Consider the following 21,337-nt stretch of genomic DNA (forward strand, 5'->3'; position numbering starts at 1 on the left):
GCATCTCTCTATAGCATGAGGTCTGCAGTTACAGCTCTGGAGACTGTAGCATTTTTGGGTGAAAGTGTGTGTTTGTTCAGTGTGTGGTGTGGGAAAAAGGCATGATTACTGTGGAATTCAGAGGTTGTAGTGGAGGTCAGACTGATGTTTGCTTTGGTGTTCTGAGGCAATGGACTGATGTCACAGATCGGAACTGCTGGGGTGAACTGGGCTTTTTCCAGTAAACATAATTTAATCACACAGGAAATGCCCATATTCTACTGACTCAAAGATTGTCATCATTGAGGCATTTGCCATCATGATTCAACTTTGTTACCACTTTTAAATGGTCTTCTACTGTATATTGTAAGTATATTTTGGTTAGAAGATTGCTTTTAATATCAAACATATGTCTTTTTAAAGCTCGTTCATATACGGTATTAAAAAATAAAGGTAGCGATTGACCTTACAAAAAAGTAAAAGGAGGTACCATGGGACAGTAATGGTTATGGCACTATTGGGGCATTTCCACAGCACGGTGTAAGTAGACTCAACTCGACTCTGCTCGCTTTTTGGGGTTTTCCACTGTGGAGAGTACCTGGTACCTGATAATTTTTTTTAAGCGTGCCGAGTCGATACTAAATGTGACGTAAAAATCCTACAGATCCAAGCGTTTTAAAGTTAGCAAAAGCGATAACAGTATAATTTGTTCATACGACTTTCAAATTGCAAAAAAAGAAATGGCTGTGCGCAAAACCACGCCGTGGTCAATAAACGAGGTGTAGACGGTCCACACGTTAGAGATGAGCGAAACGAAAAACCGCACACGGCTACCACCGGACCTACCAACAGTGTAGGGAAAAGTAAAAACATTTTTTAATGTGACTACAGAACCATCAAGGAAAAGTTGAAGTAGTTTGACCAAATGGACGCTATCTAAACAGTGAGCAATGGCAGGGAGTGTGCCCTGGACTCAGCCACGATGGACGATGGTACATTTTGTTACGTTAACTCTATACATTAAGTCTATACTCTGCTTGAAAGCTTCACTTTATTTAGTTGACCAGCTACTGAAAGCTTGCTTCTAAAACCAGGCCAATTTAACTGTTACTCTTGTGTAAAATCACCATGCAACAACTGCTTTATGCAGCACAATGAGCTAGTAGCTAACAGCTAGCAGTTGTGTAATTGTTTTGGTCAGTTTGTGTCGTGTTTAAGATGATGTCACGGCAGTAGAGGCGGCGCAACTATGACGATCATATGTGCCTTTTGATACCGAATCAATCATCCCTGTATTCATATGTTATTTCTAAGAATATCATGGCTCTACATGTCCAAAAAAAACATGGAATTGCCATGGTACTGTACCATGCTAAAAAAATGTGCCAGTAGGAGCTTGTTGGAGAGCCTACTGCAATGCCATAGTATTCTTGAAAATACACTGCAGTACATTTCAGCAACATGTTAAGTACCAACTGATACCATCACTGTACTTTTAGGTGCTGCCACAGTACTTTGTAAGGGTTTTTAAAAACCCAATATAGCCAATATGCTTCCTGTAAAATACTATTACAATAAATTTCAATTTCTTTCTGCGATCGAACGGATTTAACTGCGAAACAGGTATTTCTGTTATTTGCTAAATTTGCTCAATGCGACTTCGATGCATTGCATCATTTTAAAGTTTTGATAATAAATTCAGCAGGCTTACGCGTCATGGATGTAAGACAAAACCTTGCGTTTCTTGAATTCAAGCAGATGGAGTGCTATATCTGCGGCCTATAAAATTAAAATGCGAAGACAGAAAATAATAATAAAAGTGATACTGTTAATATATTTTACATTTGCCTTTTTTTAAAAACATGATTTATTTTTATAGTTTTAACAGAGGTATTTGTAACAAGACCATGGTAAACACATGGAAGCATGGATGTTCTTCACTACCATGGTTAGATGTAACATGATTTCTATAAAACAAACTATGGCATTTTTGTAATTATAAACAGTAGACCTGCTCTACACAACTAAAATAATAAATACAAAATATAAATATTTATAAGTTGTAACAAAAATGAATTGTATTCCCTCACTCCCCAAATGTAGCCCAATATGAATTTAATAGAGCTCAAGTAGTGTTATGATCATATTATTATCAATCTATTTCTGTCTAAAGTACAGTTAGTGTTACTCTAGTAAATTCAAGGGTGGTGATGTAGCATTCTGTGTCGAATTCAAATGGTTTCTGCTTCTTGCGTCGTGCTTCTCACTGATTCTCACAGTTTAAGAGCTTGAGCTTTAAGAGCTTTGTGCTCGCGCTGCTCTGTCCATTGAGCCGAGCAACAGCCGAGGTTGTGCATCCGTCTGTGTATTTGACGCTGCTAAACCAGATACTTCAGATGTGTTGCTAGACTTCAAAATCAGATGAACTGTGGTATAAATGCTTACCAACCCATATAATTGAGAACCAACTGATATACTCCAAGTCTAGATAAATGTTTTAATGCAAAGACGAACTTGATGATAGATTTGATTATGACTGATAAACGAACCCATTTGTAACCTAACACCACCATCTCTACTAATTTGCTCTCAGTGCCCCCTGGCATCCTTTGAACGCCCCCGTTGAGAACCCCTGATTTAAAGGAATATTCCAGGTTCATTTATGTATCATTTCTGGCATTCCACAAAAATAATGTTGACTTGTCCCTCCTTTTCTGTAAAGAAAGCAAAAATCTAGGTTACAGTGAGGCACTTACAATGGAAGTGCATGGGGGGCCAATTGGTAAATGTTAAAATCCTCACTATTTCAAAAGTATAACCACGAGATATAAACAACATGCATGTAGGCATGCTTTTAGTATGCTAAATTCACTTACTAACATTTCTGTGTAAAGTTATATACAATTTTACAAATTCGTTGCCATGACAATGTAATACCTTAAACCCGATAATTCTGGTAAATGACTATGTAAACAATTTTACAGCACAAACAATGCATGATTTTCAACAAATGGATTAATGTATGTGCTTTAATAAAATAATACACTTCACATTTCTGCCTTTCATTCCTATATAAATTGGCCCCCATTCACTTCAGCGGTAAGTGCCTCACTATAACCTTGATTTTTAATTTGTAATTTTTTTAAGAAAAGGAGGAATGAGTCGAAATAATTTTTTGTGATAATCAACATTTTCAGAAATCCTGCCAATTGAGCTTAACTTGTATTTCCCAGGAATATTCCTTTAATGCAATAGAATATATCCAAGTACCATGGTACTATCAATTGATAACATCACTGTACTATTGTCCAACCACAGTACTTTTCTGTAAGCAGAAGAAATCTAACTACACTCAATCAGGTCAACAGCTGTTGACTGCAGCTCCACACATCCACCATCACAATCTCACCTCCTCCACTTCATTAGGCCAATAAGTAAGAGCTTGTTTAGGGCTTGAGGGGGTTCATTGGCCTCTCATAGGGGCCTGCTGCCCTCACACTAGGAGTAGAAGATTTATGTGGGTGATAAAAGCAGCCATTAACATTTAGCTGGCATTTAAAGGCCTTTATAGAGGAACAGGGTTTATCAGTGGTTCACTTATTAACATGTTAAGACCAGGAGCCCCATGTGTGAGCCAGTAGAGACTGGACAGAGGGATAGTTATACAGGAGAAGATTGCTTTATCTCTTGTGATTAGACATACTCTTCTCGTACATAATACATCTCTTTCATACAGAACTTTTCTCCTTCTGTTCAATCATTCCTCTTAAGGGGTTTAAGAGCTGTGTGTTCTCTTAAACTAAGCTGCAGGTTTATGTTTATCAAATAAAAAGTGAGTCTGTGGAGGTCCGACACTATGAGTAAGTCATGAGACTACACTTAAGATCATTCATGACCATATCAAAGAAACTCTCACACAGATACACATACACAGTCATAAACACACACTCCAGGCAACAAAGACTCAATTAATATTCAGTCAATGAGAATCTGTGTGAGAGTGTGTTTCAAAGCATTTTAAAGTGCAAATGGGTGGTTGTGGAGGGGCAAAATAAGGTTAATTGGTGCTTGATAATGTTAAGAATGCAAGAACTCGGCCAATGCATTGCAACTAAATGATCTGGTTGAACATGCGTGTTCAACAATGTGTGTTCATGCGTAATGTAACACCACGTACATTTTTAATTGCAAAAATGTTGTCACGTTAATGTATATTTCATGAGACCAGGCTACAATATTCTCTTCAAACAGAAAGAGAAATCTCATTGTAGAAGCTGACAGTTAACACTAATGTTCACTATAGCACCCCTTGTGGCAACGTTGAGAATGCAACGCGTACTTGCGTTGTGTTATGAATTGCGGTCTTGCAGATTTTGGAAAGCAACAAAGCACAAAATTGAGCATGAGTCACTAGAAGCATCTGCGTTCAGACCTTTAAGTATTCTTCGTGTTTTTGCATGCTGCTATGTCGACTGATCTACGTGCGAAATATTAGCATGCAATCTATTATTTTCAGTTGTGCATGCCTGTACGTGTCTCTGAACATTGTCTGCACATGTGCCTGGAGTTTGCAGTACTAAAATGTATCACGAAGCAGTTGTAGTGCACATGTACTGAATGCGTCCGTATGAACTCACGATAAATAGAGTACATTTTGAAATGCAAGAATTCTCGACCGTTCACAAGACGAAATGGTACGCAGAAAAATGAAGCATACCATTGCTAAAATATTTTTAGCAATGGTATGCTTGGTAAGCCCAACCCTAAAATATTAAACTTTGGGGTGTAACTTTTTAGCAACTGCCAAATCAATCGAAAATACATTTTTAGCAGGTGATCAAAAATCCTATAGGTTTACATTGAAAGAGGGACCTGATCCATACAGGAACAAGACTATTATAGAAACTTGGGGGTGGACTCTTTTGATTGGGGGCATAAAGTAACCACATAGCAACCATCTAGCAATGCCCTAGCAACTGCATAGCAACATACTAAAAAACACTCTATACACCTTAGAAAACACAAAGCAATGAAATGGCAACCACCCACAACACCCTAGCATTGTGCTTTTGCACGACAAGTACCATTTACATTTTCTTCAGAACATTTTAAAATCTACGTAGTAATTAAAGGCAATTGGTTGAAAGTGATTTTCTGTCAATCTAAGACATCTGTGGTAGAAAATGAGAGAATATACTGCATAAGTAATTGTCAGTGTTGACCTGCATTGACTGTCCACAGACAGTCTTTATGTGTCAATACCAGTGGGAAGACAAAGGCAGGGTGTATCCATTTAGTATGTTTGTGATTTACAGGTAGAATTTATTCTATAAAGAAATGTATAGCAATTGTCCACTGTCCACAGATCTGACAGATGTAACAGCTTTCAGATCAAATCCATACAGACATTTGTGAGCAAGTGTTTGAAAAAACAGGAACCAGGATACAAAAGGAAGAGAGGAAGACCGCTTCAAAAGAGCAGGAAATAATAAAGCATGTGCTGAACACATGGACAGACAAGAATCCTGCTTTGCTGTGCATTAATCCCAAAAGCACACATATTCTATTTGAATCTTGTCCCCTGCAATCACGGAGTCACAGTTATGTGTGTTACAGGTCTAGGATCAGTTCAGTGTGATTAAGTCAGGGATTTTCCCTGTAATCTGTCACTACGGTCAGTGCTGGGTCAGTGGATCAGGAAGAGTATTGGCCTGGCTGAGCAGAGGAGACTAAAATGCTTTGTTCTACCAGCCAGAAAGCCTTTGCACATATATTACTGTTCAAAGTGCTGGCAGGGCAAATATCCCACGTGGATGGACCGAGATTTCCACCAACTCACATCAGCATATGAACACTTACCCATCCACACAGGTGCACACCTACTCCCATAATTATAGTACATGCAAAGTTTTAGTGCACTGATCTCATCACAGAATGAAGATCATTCAGTATCAAAGAATCATGAGGTGCAATGAACTGGAGTATGTGATTGTCAAGTCCAATCAATATGAGCATTAATATTAGTCATGCTAGTAGAAATGAAAGATGTACAGTGTTCAACCCCTCTACAGTTATGGTTTCCAACCAGTCTTGCCAACTCTTAAGTAAAAATTCAAAATTTAACACTAAAATCTCATGTATAAACTGAGATATAATCTCTACGACATCAATAAATTATTGCTGCACTCCCTATTGTTAGATATTCTAATCAATCTATAGATATCATTAATAATACATTTAATGACTAATTACTGTACATAAGAGTACAGTGTAGAGGTAGACAGATAAATCGGTTTGACAGATTCATCTGTGCCAATACTTGCTTTTTGGAACTATTATTATAGGTACAAATCTATGCAATAGTTGCTGATTATAAGAGTCCCCAGACTGTTTCGGGTCAATCAGACTTTTTCTGGTTATTTTGGGGATTTTGGTTGAACAATAAACTACATCTGGGATTTTATTCATTTAGGACATTTTGTCTGTGCCCGCCAGAGTAAGGTAAGTAGAAATTTACCTTAATTATTTAGAATGAAGATCATTCAGTATCAAAGAATCATGAGGTGCAATGAACTGGAGTATGTGATTGTCAAGTCCAATCAATATGAGCATTAATATTAGTCATGCTAGTAGAAATGAAAGATGTACAGTGTTCAACCCCTCTACAGTTATGGTTTCCAACCAGTCTTGCCAACTCTTAAGTAATTATTTTACATTCTATAAGTCGATTCTAAAAACTATCGGCTGATTAATCGGTTATCAGCCTTTCCCACCACATTAGATCCACCATCAGTCAACCTCTAGTACAGTATTATATTTAGATTTAACATGTTGTAACATTACTTTTACAATAGGAATTTACAATACATCCAGTTTAAAAGCAACTTCACAGAAGATTGCACCTTAACGCCCCCTGTGAACAAGCCAAACGCGACTGTGGCAAGTGAAAACAAACCCCTTGTTGGGAAACCCTGATCTACAGCAAAACCTTTCGAGATATTTTGGATGTTGTTTTTATGACTCAATAAAGATTAATTACAGATTAATTTATGATCAGAGCTCTGGTTCTCAGTTAAGTTGGTAATATAAGAGAGCCTGCAAATGTCTGGGAATTGTGGATATTGCAATTAATAACACAAGATTATTCAGAGGTGTGTGTGAGAATAAAGGTGTGTTTAATTGACCTTCCTCAGTGGGGGGTTGATACTCACCATAGGCTGTGAGGACAGCAGGTTAAAGTGATAATTAACCTCTAACTGCAGCCAGCCCAAACACACACACACACACTCTCTCTCTCTCTCTCTCTCTCTCTCTCTCTCTCTCTCTCTCTCTCTCTCTCTCTCACACACACACACACACACACACACACACACACACACACACACTGGTGTAGCTATCCTTATCAGGACTCCATGAACATAATTATTTTTATACTGTACGAACAACAGATTATATACCCTACCCCTACCCCTAAACCTAACCCTAACAAAAAACTTTCTACACTAGAAATGTCTTCAAACCACTATTATAGCTTAATACCCTTAATATAAGTTTGTGTATATAAATATATTAATTTAGTGACAGGCAGATTGAGTTAAATACCAAAGAACAGATGGAAATCATAGGGGGTGAGTAAGATCAGAAGGTGTAGGGAGAACTAAACAGATGGAGAGAGAATGAAAGAGAGAGTGACCTTTTGTCGGAGCAGTTTACTGCGCACGCGGCCCCACAGCTTGGCACCGGTGTTGCTGTGTCTTTTGATGGCTGACGGGTCGTCCACGCAGCAGTGCTGCTCCACACGCTCGCACAGCGAGTTCAGATTACAGTCCGTCACCACGATCTCAGTCATTCTGACTGTATCCTTCTCAAATTCACACACAGTGAAAAAGAGGGGTATGTTGACCCCTGAAACACTGGAAGAACACTTCCCAACCGTAAAATCAAACTCTTCCCAAATTCTTCACATCAAAAAATGTATTCAAATCTTCAAAAAAGGGGTTTTCTTTTTCAGCTTATTTTCCTTGATCACAAAATATAACTCTCTTTTATTAAATGCTCAAAAAAAAAAAGAAAAAAAAAGAGAAAACTAATGAGAAATTTACCTACTGAAAAAAAGGGGCTCATTTCTTGAGAACATCAAATGTTGCCATGTTTTTCCCTCTTCTCAAGCTTAATTCTGCTATAGATCCTTTAGTGGTTGTCAAACTAACTCTCTTCTCTATGTGCATCTCTCTCGAGCTCCTCACTGCTACGCTCACCTCAACATCTGATCTCCAGCAAAACAGAGACAGAGTGTGGAAGAGTGGGAGGGTAAAGGAGAGAGAGAGAGAGAGAGAGAGAGAGAGAGAGAGAGAGCGAGAGAGAGAGAGAGAGAGAGGGAGAGACAGGGAGTGGATGAGTTCAATCTACCACTGAGCAGTTTTCAGAGTCTCCAGATTTAAGACGGGAAAAGAGAGAGATAAAGTAGTAATATTCTTTGTGTACTAACCCCTGTCAGCAACGGAACAAAGAACCAAAACCTGACCTGACATAACAGTCTATGCTTCACTTCAGAAATGCCACAAACAACAAGTTAGATACAAAAATACCCTTAAAGTTTCTCTGGAAGGGTAAAACACACTTCATCTTCTTGCTATTGTTACAGAGCTTACTTAGTCTGTGTGTGCAAACTCAACAGTGTGAGCCTGAGGCTGACGTGTCTCGTGGGTGTGTGTGTGGTTATGTAAGCATAAGAGGGATTGTGCTTCATCTTCAGTCCTCATACTGCTCTCTGGAGACATACACAATGCTTACTACCAGATTTTGCTCTCTGCTACCTTCTCTCTCCCCTCAGTCTCGCACTCATTTGTCCTCACCCCACCTTCTCTCCATCCAAAGTTCATTTATATAGCATAAGACCATAAAACTCGTTTATGTTCATAATCCGTGAAACTCTTTGTTAAAACCTTGCAGGAACCTGCATCAGGTGTTCGTGGAGATCAAACAGACGTACTCACAAACTAACGCGACACAGAGCTGCACCATGCATCTAAGCACATCCAGTTACTTAAGATGTATCTGAACACAGAATTGGCGGCTGCAGAACTCAAAATGCAGAATCTGAATGCTTGACATTCACAAAGATGTAACTATTACCCATGCCCTTGCATTTTCATTTCTACCTGGTCTCATAGAAACATGTGACGTTACCATAAGTACATTTTTTGCTAAATGTATTTAATGTGGTTCGTTGTACGTATCACAGCAGTTACCTGGTGAAATAAACACTAGAGGTGCTACAGCAACAATGACTTGCATTCCCTTTTACATTCCCGAGTAAACAAGCTGATTGTCAATTCATAATCACTTAATTTTTGCCCTGATCCTCACACATTTATAACATTACATTTATAAGCTTGTTAGACTTGTGCAGTAGCTTGACTCTTTTTAATGCCAAAGACCCCCAAATATGACAATCATTTTGCAAGTAAAAACCCCTCCTAAAATATATAAAGGTAATTTTAAATGACTAGCTTTTATATTGTTATTGCAATAATTAAAGCCAAAGAAAATTATTATAATATTATCTGTAGGGATGCACCATATGTATCTGCCAATTATTAAATAACATAAATCGTCATATAATTTTTTATTTCTTTATCTATTTTTACTTTTTATCTTGCATTTATCTATCTTGGATATACCTGTTGTGTGTTTAACAGATCCAATCCACGCCCAATGAAAATTATGTATTGTTAGAACAACACAATAGCTTTTGTAACTCTCTGTACATTTTAAAGCAGAATTCCAAAGCAAAACCGTGATCTGATGGAAAAAATAACGTGAGCAAGAGGCAAAATATCGGTATCGGTCTACATTTATTTAGTTAAAATCGATATATGTATTAGCAATAAAATGTTCATAATCAGTGAATCCTTAATTATCAGGAAAACTTTTTATCCTACATTGACGGTATCTTTTTCCACCTAATAACTGAGTAATGCTAAAAGTATAAACCTGAAGAAAAACATTTAGAGTAAACTGAAATGGCAATTTTGTTTTAAATATTTATTTTTTTACTTATTTTACATTTATGAACACTTCTTCCTCTGAAACTTCCAAGGACCTCCTAAGCACACCCTCATGGTCCCATGGGGGTCCCAAGACCCCAGTTTGAAAACCACTGGCTCAACTGAATGTCAGACATAGGTCATAAAAGCACCACAAAATGATGTGGTTGCTTCAGTAATTGTGTTTTTCATCTCACATTTCCTCTTGTGACACTACTGGGTTGGTTTAGGTTTAAGGTTTATGGTAGAGGGGGCGGCTTTGTTGATTTAAAACTCAATAGTACATTAAACTTAAAAACTTCATGTGTTTGGGAGAAATGTAACTTGCTTTTAGCGCCACTCAGTGGACATTTCACTACGGAACTGCCGCGTTATACGCGTATGGAGCCACATAATGTCATATAGTAAAAACATTGCCACAGTCTCTTAATTTACATGAGATCAGGCCCATTTGCTTATTTAATATTTTGGCTAACAAAATGATGGTTTTAGCTAGCATAACAATGTAGAAACCAAAGCTAGATTTTACCATGTTTCATTCCATTCTTTTATTTCAGTGTCCCCCTGGGGATGAATTAAGTAGTATCATATCGTGTCCTGCACAATTCTGCAGATTCAGTCTGTCTCTGGGTATATCAAAGTTGTATTTCTTTCCTACGTGAAAACCAAGTCATGCAATTAATTAAGACAACCGAGATCTAGAGTCTGTGTTGTAGCAGTTCATTCAAATGTTTGTATGTCAGTGAGCTGTCAGAGCTTTTATCTTGTGTTTGCCGCCATGGTGGAGGACTGTGTGCGCTAAACCATATGGAACTATGAGCTCTGACCTGAACATATGATAACATTACTGACACATGCACACAGAAATGTGTTAACGCCTTAAAGCTACACAGTGTAGTAGTATCTAAGTCTGACAGATGACTGAATGAAAGGAGTGAATTAAAAGCAAATGAGTTTCCTTGGATACTGGCAATCTGATGAAACTAAATAATTCTTTATTTTTATCCCTTTTTATTAAGAGGAGAGTAGCGGCTGGGTAGCTCAGCAATTAAAGACGTTGACTAGCATACCTGGAGACGCAAGTTCAAATCCAGGGTGTGCTGAGTGACTTTAGTCAGGCTTCCTAAGCAACCAATTAGCCCGGTTGCTAGGGAGGGTAGAGTCACTTTGGGTTAACCTCTTTGTGGTCACTATAATGTGGTTCTCTCTTGGTGGGGCACGTGGTGAGTTGTGTGTGGATGCCACAGAGTATAGCGTGAAGCCTCCACACGCGCTACGTCTCTGTGGTAACGTGCTCAAAAAGCCAAAAGATAAAATGCGCGGATTTATTCTCTCAGACGTGGAGGCAACTGAGATTCATTCTCTTCTACCCGGAATGAGGCGAGTCACTACACCACCACGAGGACCTAGAGTACATTGGGAATTGAGCAAAAAAAAAAAAAGAGGAGAGTAGCGAGAGGACTTGAAACAATTGGGAGCAGGAGCAGGAAATGTTGCAAGTCAGATTCGAACTTGCCTTGCCCATATGAGTGCCTGAGCTCAATGTGTGCGCTAACTGCTAAACCACAGCTAAAACAAATACTAAATAATTAATTGAGAATTTGTTTACATTTTAACTTCTAGCCTTTAGATTGAGACCACCATCCAGTATTCTCACAGAATAGCAAATAACTTCCAATCAGAGGGTACAGTTGTGATCCTGCGGCTGTTTGGAGGAAATCTTAATGGTCCAAAAGGAACCAGCAGAGTCAAACAGATGCGGCGTCAGTGATAAAATTAAGGATAATTAATCCTTGTGTTGGCTCTCTTAATCTCTCTTCCTCTCTACCTTCAGAGGGTTGTGGTGGGAGGGCATGTAAGAACACTACGACTGGGTATTTTTAAAATGGAGATAATATGCAACGGACTCATTTGCTCTATGCATCATCGTTCTGAGGAAAGAATGACTGGGAAATAGGAGCCACTAGGGAAAATAGAATAAGGGAGCTACACATCATTTTGTCTTTAAATCAGAGTAATATCCTAGCACGCTTATAACAGCTTGTTTTTACCAAACAAGTTGCTATCTGTGTGCAAGTATTGATAAAAGTACAGCAAAATAGATAAATAAATCAAACCAAATTTAGCACATAAAGGGGACGTAAGTGTTTTGGAAGCGCTCTCTCTTTCATCTCTTTCATTGCGAGTGACAGTGATGCTCATTAAAAAGTTGAAGCTAAAGGCTGTGAAAGGGAGTTTAGAAGAGAGCAGACATGCTATTCTCTTGCTTTTGTCTTATTGTCTTGCGTCTAATGTCGGAGACTGGCGGGTAACAACAGCAATGCACGAGCAAAGGGAACGGTCTTCATCTGACAGCCGTTTTTCTTTCATTTCTTCTTATTTTTGAGGTGACGTCCCGCTCTAAGTGGTTCTCTGTTTGTAATGATTGAGGGTTTGCGTCCTCAAAATAACTACAGGTGCCACTTAAGCAGTGGCTGAGGCAAAGATCATCTTGAGCCATGTTCAAATTCTTACGCTGTAAGAGAACACACTTTGATGAAGCATACACCTTTTTGACATTAATAAAGTACGTTCTTAAGGTTTGCAGGCGAGTATGAATACTGAATAGTATGACATACTTTATCCGGGAATGTGGGTATAGTCCAGTGACCCAATTATATGATGTAGTTACAACAACTGTAAAAAAAAATATATATACTCTTGTATTGGTAAACAAGTACAATTTAAGCACAAGACACATTTATACTGGCATTTATAACATAGCACTTACAGCTGAAAAGAGCTTTCTGATTCGTGGTTCTACCGCATTTTTAAAATTCAGCATTTTAAATATGATGTCTCCTCAGCTATTCTATTCATAGTACTATTTATATCTTTAAGGGGCAAACATATTTTAATTACTGAATGCACCTTTAAAGCGAGTGACAACTATTGAACCGACACCAGAGGCCAATGAATAAACACTTTCATACACAATCATAACCTCAGTCCACAAAATAGTACAATCTCATTGCTTATTCAGGGACTTAATGACCATGTCTGCACAAGACATTCTGACCAGAAACACACACACACACACACACACACACACACACACACACACACACACACACACACACACACACACACACACACACACACACACACACACACACATGTTGTGTTTCCATGTTTTATGGGGACTTTCCTTAGACATAATGGTTTTTATACTGTACAAACTTTATATTCTATCCCCTAAACCTAACCCTACCCCTAAACCTAACCCTCACAGAAAACTTTCTGCATTTTTACATTTTCAAAAAACATAATTTAGTGTGATTTATAAGCTGTTTTCCTCATGGGGACTGACAAAATGTCCCCACAAGGTCAAAAATTTCGGGTTTTACTATCCTTATGGGGACATTTGGTCCCCACAAAGTGATAAATACACGCTCACACACACACACACACACACACACACACACACACACACACACACACACACACACACACACACACACACACAGGGGTGGCCCGATATCCATATGCTTACATCTAAGCCAAAAACCATTTTGAGATGCAACATTATAAGTAGCATGTATAATGTTTACGTCCTGTGGCTTTTATTTTATTTTTTAAATAAGTTGAACATACTGTTTTTGTGGTAGTTCACATTATGCCACAAATTATGTTTGTGGCATAATAACTTGCAATGAACCTGAACTTTTACATACTTTTATATGATAAACAATTCTGTTGGGTCGCCACTTGATGCCCAATGTAAAATCTGGGTCCTGAGGCAAAACCAGTTAAGTAGCTTGAAGTACCATGGTACAGGAATAAGGTAATCATTCAATACCATAGTAAATACTGTATCACAAAACAAGGTACCATCTGATCCCATAGTAAACCACAGTACTTTGTTGCAAGGGATGGAGCATAAAATTCCATCACATCTTTGTACACTGGTATTTTTTGCTGCATATACATGCATACAGACACTAGACATAGATATAGACACTGTGTTTGTGAATCACGAAGATGCTGAAAGGATATAGATGGGGAGGACAAAACGAGGACAGAGAAACTGTACCGGAGCTCTGGCCTTTCATGTAAGTGTGGGTGTGTCCTGACGGAACAAGGGGGGCTTTGAGTGCATTAGCACACCCCACTTTCATGTGCGGGGTGCAGAGCCCATCCCACATTAAACCACCATGATGAGGGTTTGAAGAACAAAAGTAGCTCTCCATAATTATTACACAGTCTTTCCCTGTGTTATCAGCACCTGAGGGGCAGGAAAAGTATTAATGCACCATCAGATATCGCATACAGAGGTTCATCTTCTCCCTAGCTAATGCTGGGGTGCCATGATTACTGCGTTTGCAGTAATATAACCATTTTAATTGAATCAATATTCAGAGCAGCAGATCTATGAAAAACTGCACGAGGAAATCTGAAATTTAATAAAAAGTCTGATGCAAGCACCATCTGACAAGCAGTAGTAATTTTAGTGGCTTCCAGTTTCTACAATGACTTCAATCGCAACACAAACACAAAACACACACCCTCTCATCTTAAGATTTCACATAAAAAGAGGTTTTCAATAGAACGTTTGAAATGTCACTGTGGCATCAATGTGAATGCGTGTGTGTGTTTTTATGCTAAACCCTCCAGATCGCTCCAGTTATCTCACTCAAGTGACACTGTGAATTAGATAATATCTTCTGATACTCTACAAGAAGCCTAACCTAATTTCACCACAAAATCAAAAGAAAAATTTTGCGTAAATAAAATAAAGCCTATTGTAAGACAATTGAGATATTTTGCCATTTTGACACAACATCCAAGAAAATTGAGCACACTCCCCAAATTCTCATTACTGTTTTAAAGTAATGACATTTATCCTGTCCTGAAACAATGGTGTTTTTTTTCTTCAGCCTGATCTCATGAAAAATACGTCACTGTGGCAACATTTTTGTAAACTATATTACATATCGCGGCAGTTCCGATGTGAAATGTCTACTGTGTGGCACTACAAGTTCAATTTTATCCAAAATAGGTGAGGTTTTAAAAGTTCTAGTTTAAAACTTCTTTTGAGTTTTAAATTTAAACAAAACCGACCTCTTTACCCTAAACCTAACCTATAGTGTCACAAAACCAAATGTGAAGTGAAATTCACAATTGCTGAAGCAACCACATCATTTTAAGGTGCTTACATGACACTTTTGACTCATATGTAGACATGCATGCTTATCTGGACTCAAACCACGATCCTTTGATCGTGCATGAACAAGCCTGGAAATGTATTTAGTTATGCAATCCAAAATTAAAATAAAAAAATGTATCACCTAACAAGTCATGCACTATACACGATCAGCCTCAACATTAAAACCACCTGCCTAATGTCGTGTAGGTCCCCCTCATGCCGCCAAAACAGCTCTGACCCATCGAAGCGTGGACTCCACAAGACCTCTGAAGGTGTCCTGTGGTATCTGACACCAAGATTTAAGCAGCAGATCCGAAGTTGTGAGGTGGGGCCTCCATGGATTGGACTTTTTGGTCCAGCACAACCGATATATGCTCAATCGGATTGAGATCTGGGGAATTTGGAGGCCAATTCACACCTTGAACTCTTTGTCATGTTCCTCAAACCATTCCTGAACAATTTTTGAAGTGCGGCAGGGCACATTATCCTGCTGAAAGAGGCCACTGCCATCAGGGAATACTGTTGCCATGAAGGGGTGTACGTGGTCAACAAACTTAGGTAGGTGGCACTTGTCAAAGTAACATCCACATGAATGCCAGGACCCAAGATTTCCCAGCAGAACATTTCCCAGAGAATCACACTGCCTCCGCTGGCCTGCCTTCTTCCCATGGTGCATCCTCCTGCTGTCTCTTCCCCAAGTAAATGATGCAAACGCACCTGGCCATCCACATGACCTAAAAGAAAACGTGATTCATCAGACCAGGCCACCATCTTCCATTGCTCCATGGTCCAGTTCTGATGCTCACGTGCCCATTGTAGGAGCTTTCGGCAGTGGACAGAGGTCAGTATGGGCACTCTGACCATTCAGTGGCTACACAGCCCCATACGCAGCAAGCTGCGATGCACTGTGTGTTCTGACATCTTTCTGTCAATGCCATCATTAAGTTTTTCAGCCATTTGTGCTACAGTAGCTCTTCTGTGGGATCGGACTAGACGGGCAAACTTTTGCTCCCCACGTGCATCAATGCGCTTTGGGCACTCATGACCCTGTCGCCTGTTCACCAGTTGTCCTTCCTTTACTACTTTTGGTAGGTACTAAACACTGCATACTGGGAACACCACACAGTGGGGCCAGTGGTGGCTCAGCAGTTAAGGCTCTGGGTTACTGACCAAAAGGTCGGGGGTTCAAGCCCCAGCACCGCCAAGATACCACTGTTGGGCCCTTAACTCTATCTGCTCCAGGGGCGCTGTTTCATGGCTGAACCTGCGCTCTGACCCCAGCTTAGTTGTTATATGCGAAAACAACTGCATTTAATTGGCTCTGTACCTGTACTCTGCACAATGACAATAAAGTTGAATCTTAAGCTTAACAAGACCTGCCTTTTTGGAGATGCTCTGACCCAATCGTCTAGCAATCACAATTTTGCCATGGTCAAAGTCACGCAGATCCTTACACTTGCCCATTTTACCTGCTTCCAACATATGAAATTCAAGAACTGACTGTTCACTTGCTGCCTAACATATCCCACCCCTTGACAGGTGCCAATGTAATGAGATAATAAACGTTATTCACTTCACCTGACAGTGGTTTTAATGTTGTGGCTGATCAGTGTAGCAAAAGTGTTTTGATTTTCTAAGATAGCATTGTGTGATAAACAGGGCAAAGAGTAAGTATAAACTAATAATCTGCCGTTTTGCTTGTGATTTGTGAATAAAAAATGAATTGCTGTTATAGTGCGTCTAGTGTTCACTTCACCAGGACAAGTACAACAAGGCATATTAAAATCCTTTTGAAAAAATTTTGGTATAGTAACGTTGTTCTGTGAGACGAGGTTGTTGTTTTTTACCCCTTATTCACATTATGATAATGAGAAATATATAATTTTTTCTAGTCATGGAAAGAAAAAATACTACAAATCTTAATGGTGATAAAAATAGGTTCCATTTTTGAATGCAAAATATAATGTGTGAAATATGAGCTGTACATGTTCTTAAAGGGTTTTGTGACATTTCACCCCTCTAAAGTTTATCATTGTGTGCATCATGTCACTATAGTGAATATACAGTACGTAATAATAATGACAGAGACGTCTAACTGGTTGGTTAAGCACATAATTGTTTAGTGAGGTTGTGTATGTGTAAAGACAGATTTTCATACCTACTCAATCATGCACCAGTGACCTGGAAGAACCAACAACCCCCCATGTAGCAGCCAACCGAATGACTAACTATAGCCACACTATAGCTCTACGATATACATGGTGACAGTAATGTCAGAAGTCTTTCTCTGTCTTTCCCTGAGAGGAAATTCAATAACCCTTGTCTAGAGGAGACATTGCACTTAAACTGTTCCTCTGTCTGAAGGTGGTGCCCTTTCTGAATACCACAGAGATGGAGAAAGGTAAACATCCTGTCGGAGGGACTGCGGTATGCATGGAAAGAACAGATGAGTGTGGGTTTGGTTACTACTGGTACAGTGAGTATTGTGTATAAGGAGCAGATATCAGCTAACAGCTGATCTAAGATCATTGAGCCTTGAGTTAAACACTAATGTACAAAGATCTTTGACAGCTTACACCTGATCTCAGATCAGCCAGCCCCGATTTTAAACTAAAATCACTGCACATACCAGTGGCTTCTGTCTGAGCCATATGAAGGGCATCTCTCAGATGGTCTCAGAAGGTGTGCTGATTCTGAAATAATGTGTGTTTGAATATGTGCGTGAGCGTGCTGTGTACCTTGACTGTGGGGCGATGCAAAAGGACACTGATGTGACTGGTGTGTGAGCTGTGACCGACTTCCATTTGTTTGCTGTTGTTTTCTAGTAGGCATTCCTACTCAGTTACAGTATCCAACGGCATCAGGCAGTTGAAAAGTCAACGCATTGCTTGCTAAGTGTCACCGGTCCTACTCGATCCACCCGAGCAGGATTCGAACTGGCGATTCCCGCATGGGAGTCTGACGTGCTAACAAGGAGGCTATAAATCCATGGCCTCTAGGATCTGTCACTATTGTGTCTTTTAAGGCCAGGAGAGTGAAGTTGTACCAACTCATGTACCAACTGGCTACCATTACACTCACCTCTATAAAACTCACTCCCATCCGGGTCATGGCATCAGTGTCACCGTTCCTACTTAACCTGCCGAGAGCAAGATTCAAACTGGTGATCCCCGACAATCCATCGAACATGCTAACAAGGAGGCTATAAAGCCATGGCTTCTAGCCTCGGTCGCTAGTGCGTCTCTTAAGGCTAGGAGAGTGAGGTTTACACACTGCACAGCTATCACGTACCAGCTGGCTACCGTTACATAAGTATTTAGATTAAGTTTTTCAACTTTGTTGTATCACCAATGGTCGCTGTCACTCATATTGCCACAAACTCGCCTTGCTAACTCTCATTGAAACTTCAGTCATTTGTTCAATGCAAATTGCTGTCAAGTGACTTATTTTGATGTAAATGGGATATTGCATACAAATGCTATATGGAAACCGTAGCTGTGTCCGAAATCGTGTACTGTCAGATTATTTACTGCTTTTGATGATGGATGCACTTCTTGGCCAGTGAAACAATATGTTCTTAAGGTATGCATGCGAGTAGAATGACATACTTCCTCCGGGAATGTGGGCATTGTTCCATGACCGATTTTATGTCATAATAAACAACAACCATGAAAATAACATACACATTTTTACCACTTACAGTTTATTGCTATTGTTGATGATTAATCAGTTTTCTTTCATTAACGTTAATGATCATTGATTAAGAACATTTCTTAAAATTTGCAACCCTAATTCGAACATAGTACTGCATTCGCATACTGTTTTTGGCATACTATATAGTAGGGAAGTAAGGATATTCGAATGCAGTGAGAGTCTAACAGTCAAGCTAACAGTGCTATACTCTGATGAACACAAAACATACATAGCACACACCCAAATATGTGAAACAGATTTGAATAGATATCTGAATAATTGAATATTTATAGTCGATATTCTCTTCGTCCGACTTTGGATGGATGTTTTTCCCCTTGTCTCATTGTGATCCATTCGGGGATTGCTTTATTTTCGAAGGCAACATGCAATGCTGCCTCAAGGCATGATCACATTTACCTACACGTGGAAAATTCTGTGGGTGAAATAAAGGCGTCTCAATGGGAATCCACACAATTGTGAATTTCGCACAATGGACTTCCGGTGGCAAAGATTGGACTTCAAGTTTGGTGAACTTTGACAGGCAAATTTGTCAAGTTTACCAATAGAAAGTTGCTTTTCTTTTTCTTTTTAAGCTCTGGGAGTTTATTTTCAACTTCACTCCCCAAGAGTATAAGGTGGAGCATTTAAAAAGAGGCTTCTTTTTTTTTATTTTGCTGATTTCACACATGCTTAATGTCCGCCCATACCATTTTTGCCCATGGAATTTTGTCATGTTGAGGTAAGAAACTGGCCAAATGATGTACCTTAGAAGTTAGCATCATTTTGTTGCCTACCATTTGAAACCACTTTCGCATTGGGAGCATTCCTATGATGCTTGGTTTAAGAACAGAGCTACAGAAAAAAGAGAAAGCACTATCTATGATCACACAGTGAGCAAACACAGCCATTAGCATCTGAGAAGCTCATCTAAACACAATCAATATCAAGCCCGAGAACACAAGCCATACATTCACATAATGAGCTTTTCTACGGAGCCCCACACAGAGCTAACATCATTACGGCAGCGCGGAGGAGAGAGAACCCTCCTCGGGCATACATCACAAATATAACATGGTTATATTCTGCCTGTTTATCAGTCTTTCTCACACAAACACATTTTAGTCTGGGTGTTGAATGATTTCACTGAGGGAAGATTCAGTCACGGCTGCTGGTGATATCGTGAGGTGCACAGAGATCTCATAGAATGATGATAATACACTGACGAAGAACAGATACATTTACATTTATTTATCTGGCAGATGCTTTTATCCAAAGTGACTAACAGTGCATTGTGTGTACAACAAAACGGTGAAATGTGTGTTTTCTGTACCACTAGCGTCATCAGATTGAATAGTTTCTAAACAGATTTCCGAGAACAATCTGCCATCTTCCATTGGTCAGCATTTAGGAAGAGTCATTTTACCCTCACCCTCATGAGAGAGACAGATAGAGCAGTGATTTGGTTAAGACTTTGAGAATTTTCCCATGTGCCCGATCTGTCCCTCACTTTCCCTGGAATAGCAGACATGACAGACTGCATGAAGAGTCTGAAGGGGATGTGAATATATATGAAGCATGGATTTGGGGTTTGTATGGATGCTGACATATGACAGATGCTCACTCAGAGGAAGACTAATGTGCAGAGAAAAAGGAAAAAAAGGAGCTGGGACAAAAAAGGCGAGGATTACAGCATGAAAAATACAGGTGTGATACCCTGTCCTAATCAGCCACAATGAAACAAGATTCAAGTGACAAGCAAATTTCTGCCCACACTGAAAGTGAATACGTGATACTACCTCAGCCATTCAGAACAGGGAAATTATTTCAATTTGCATGATCACACTTGTTAAGCAAAGCTGAAGAGTGTAAAGCTAACACCCTGTCTACACCGGAAACGAGCGGTGCATCACGTCAAAAGGAATAGAACCCCATTATTATCAATGACACGGTCTATACTGGGAGTGTCCTAGCAGCATGTCTGTTAATAAACGGGTGTCGCATTCCATTTTGCGCTGCACACACTGCCGCTACTACATAAATTAAACGGTTTAGAAAGTTGGTGTTGAGGCATCCAATGTAGACAGCCTCAAGCCGTCGTGCCACGTCAACGGATGTGCCCGGTGCAGACAGGGTGTAAGAATAAATATGTTGTATCTTGATTCATTTTCATTTTAGTCGTGGAACCAGAAGATTTGTCATAATCATTCTTTCTCAACTTCCACAATCAATCTTTCCTTTGCTCATCCACGTTTGATGTTTAAAGTAATGTTCCGGTTTGAGATCAATCGACAGCATTTGTGGCAAGATGTTGATGACCACAGATTTTTTTTTTTTACTCATTTCTTGTTTATTCAGAAGAAGCAAAAAATGTGATTATAGTAAGGCAGAGACGATGAAAGTGAATGGGGCCAGGCCATGTAAACATGGTTTT

The 21,337-nt window shown here is 39.4% G+C and overlaps 1 protein-coding gene across 8 annotated transcripts in view; it reads right to left on the reverse strand.

Annotated features, from left to right (window-relative positions):
* LOC127643319 (active breakpoint cluster region-related protein-like) overlaps positions 1-21,337 on the reverse strand; it is a 212,727-nt gene that overhangs the window by 18,600 nt on the left and 172,790 nt on the right. Inside the window, exons 1-2 of one of the 8 annotated variants that reach the window (XM_052126013.1) lie at positions 8,086-8,245; positions 7,673-7,840 (exon numbers count right to left, since the gene is read on the reverse strand). The exons of 6 other annotated variants lie outside the window; for them this stretch is intronic. In XM_052126013.1, the coding sequence (XP_051981973.1) occupies positions 7,673-7,840; positions 8,086-8,103 (186 nt within the window). In that variant the 5' untranslated portion in view covers positions 8,104-8,245. Of the gene's footprint in view, positions 1-7,672; positions 8,246-21,337 lie in introns of those variants that run through there. One more of the 8 variants, XM_052126014.1, reaches the window with a different exon arrangement.

This window comes from Xyrauchen texanus, chromosome 4 (assembly GCF_025860055.1).
Source record: "Xyrauchen texanus isolate HMW12.3.18 chromosome 4, RBS_HiC_50CHRs, whole genome shotgun sequence".
NCBI classification, from domain to species: Eukaryota; Metazoa; Chordata; class Actinopteri; order Cypriniformes; family Catostomidae; genus Xyrauchen; species Xyrauchen texanus.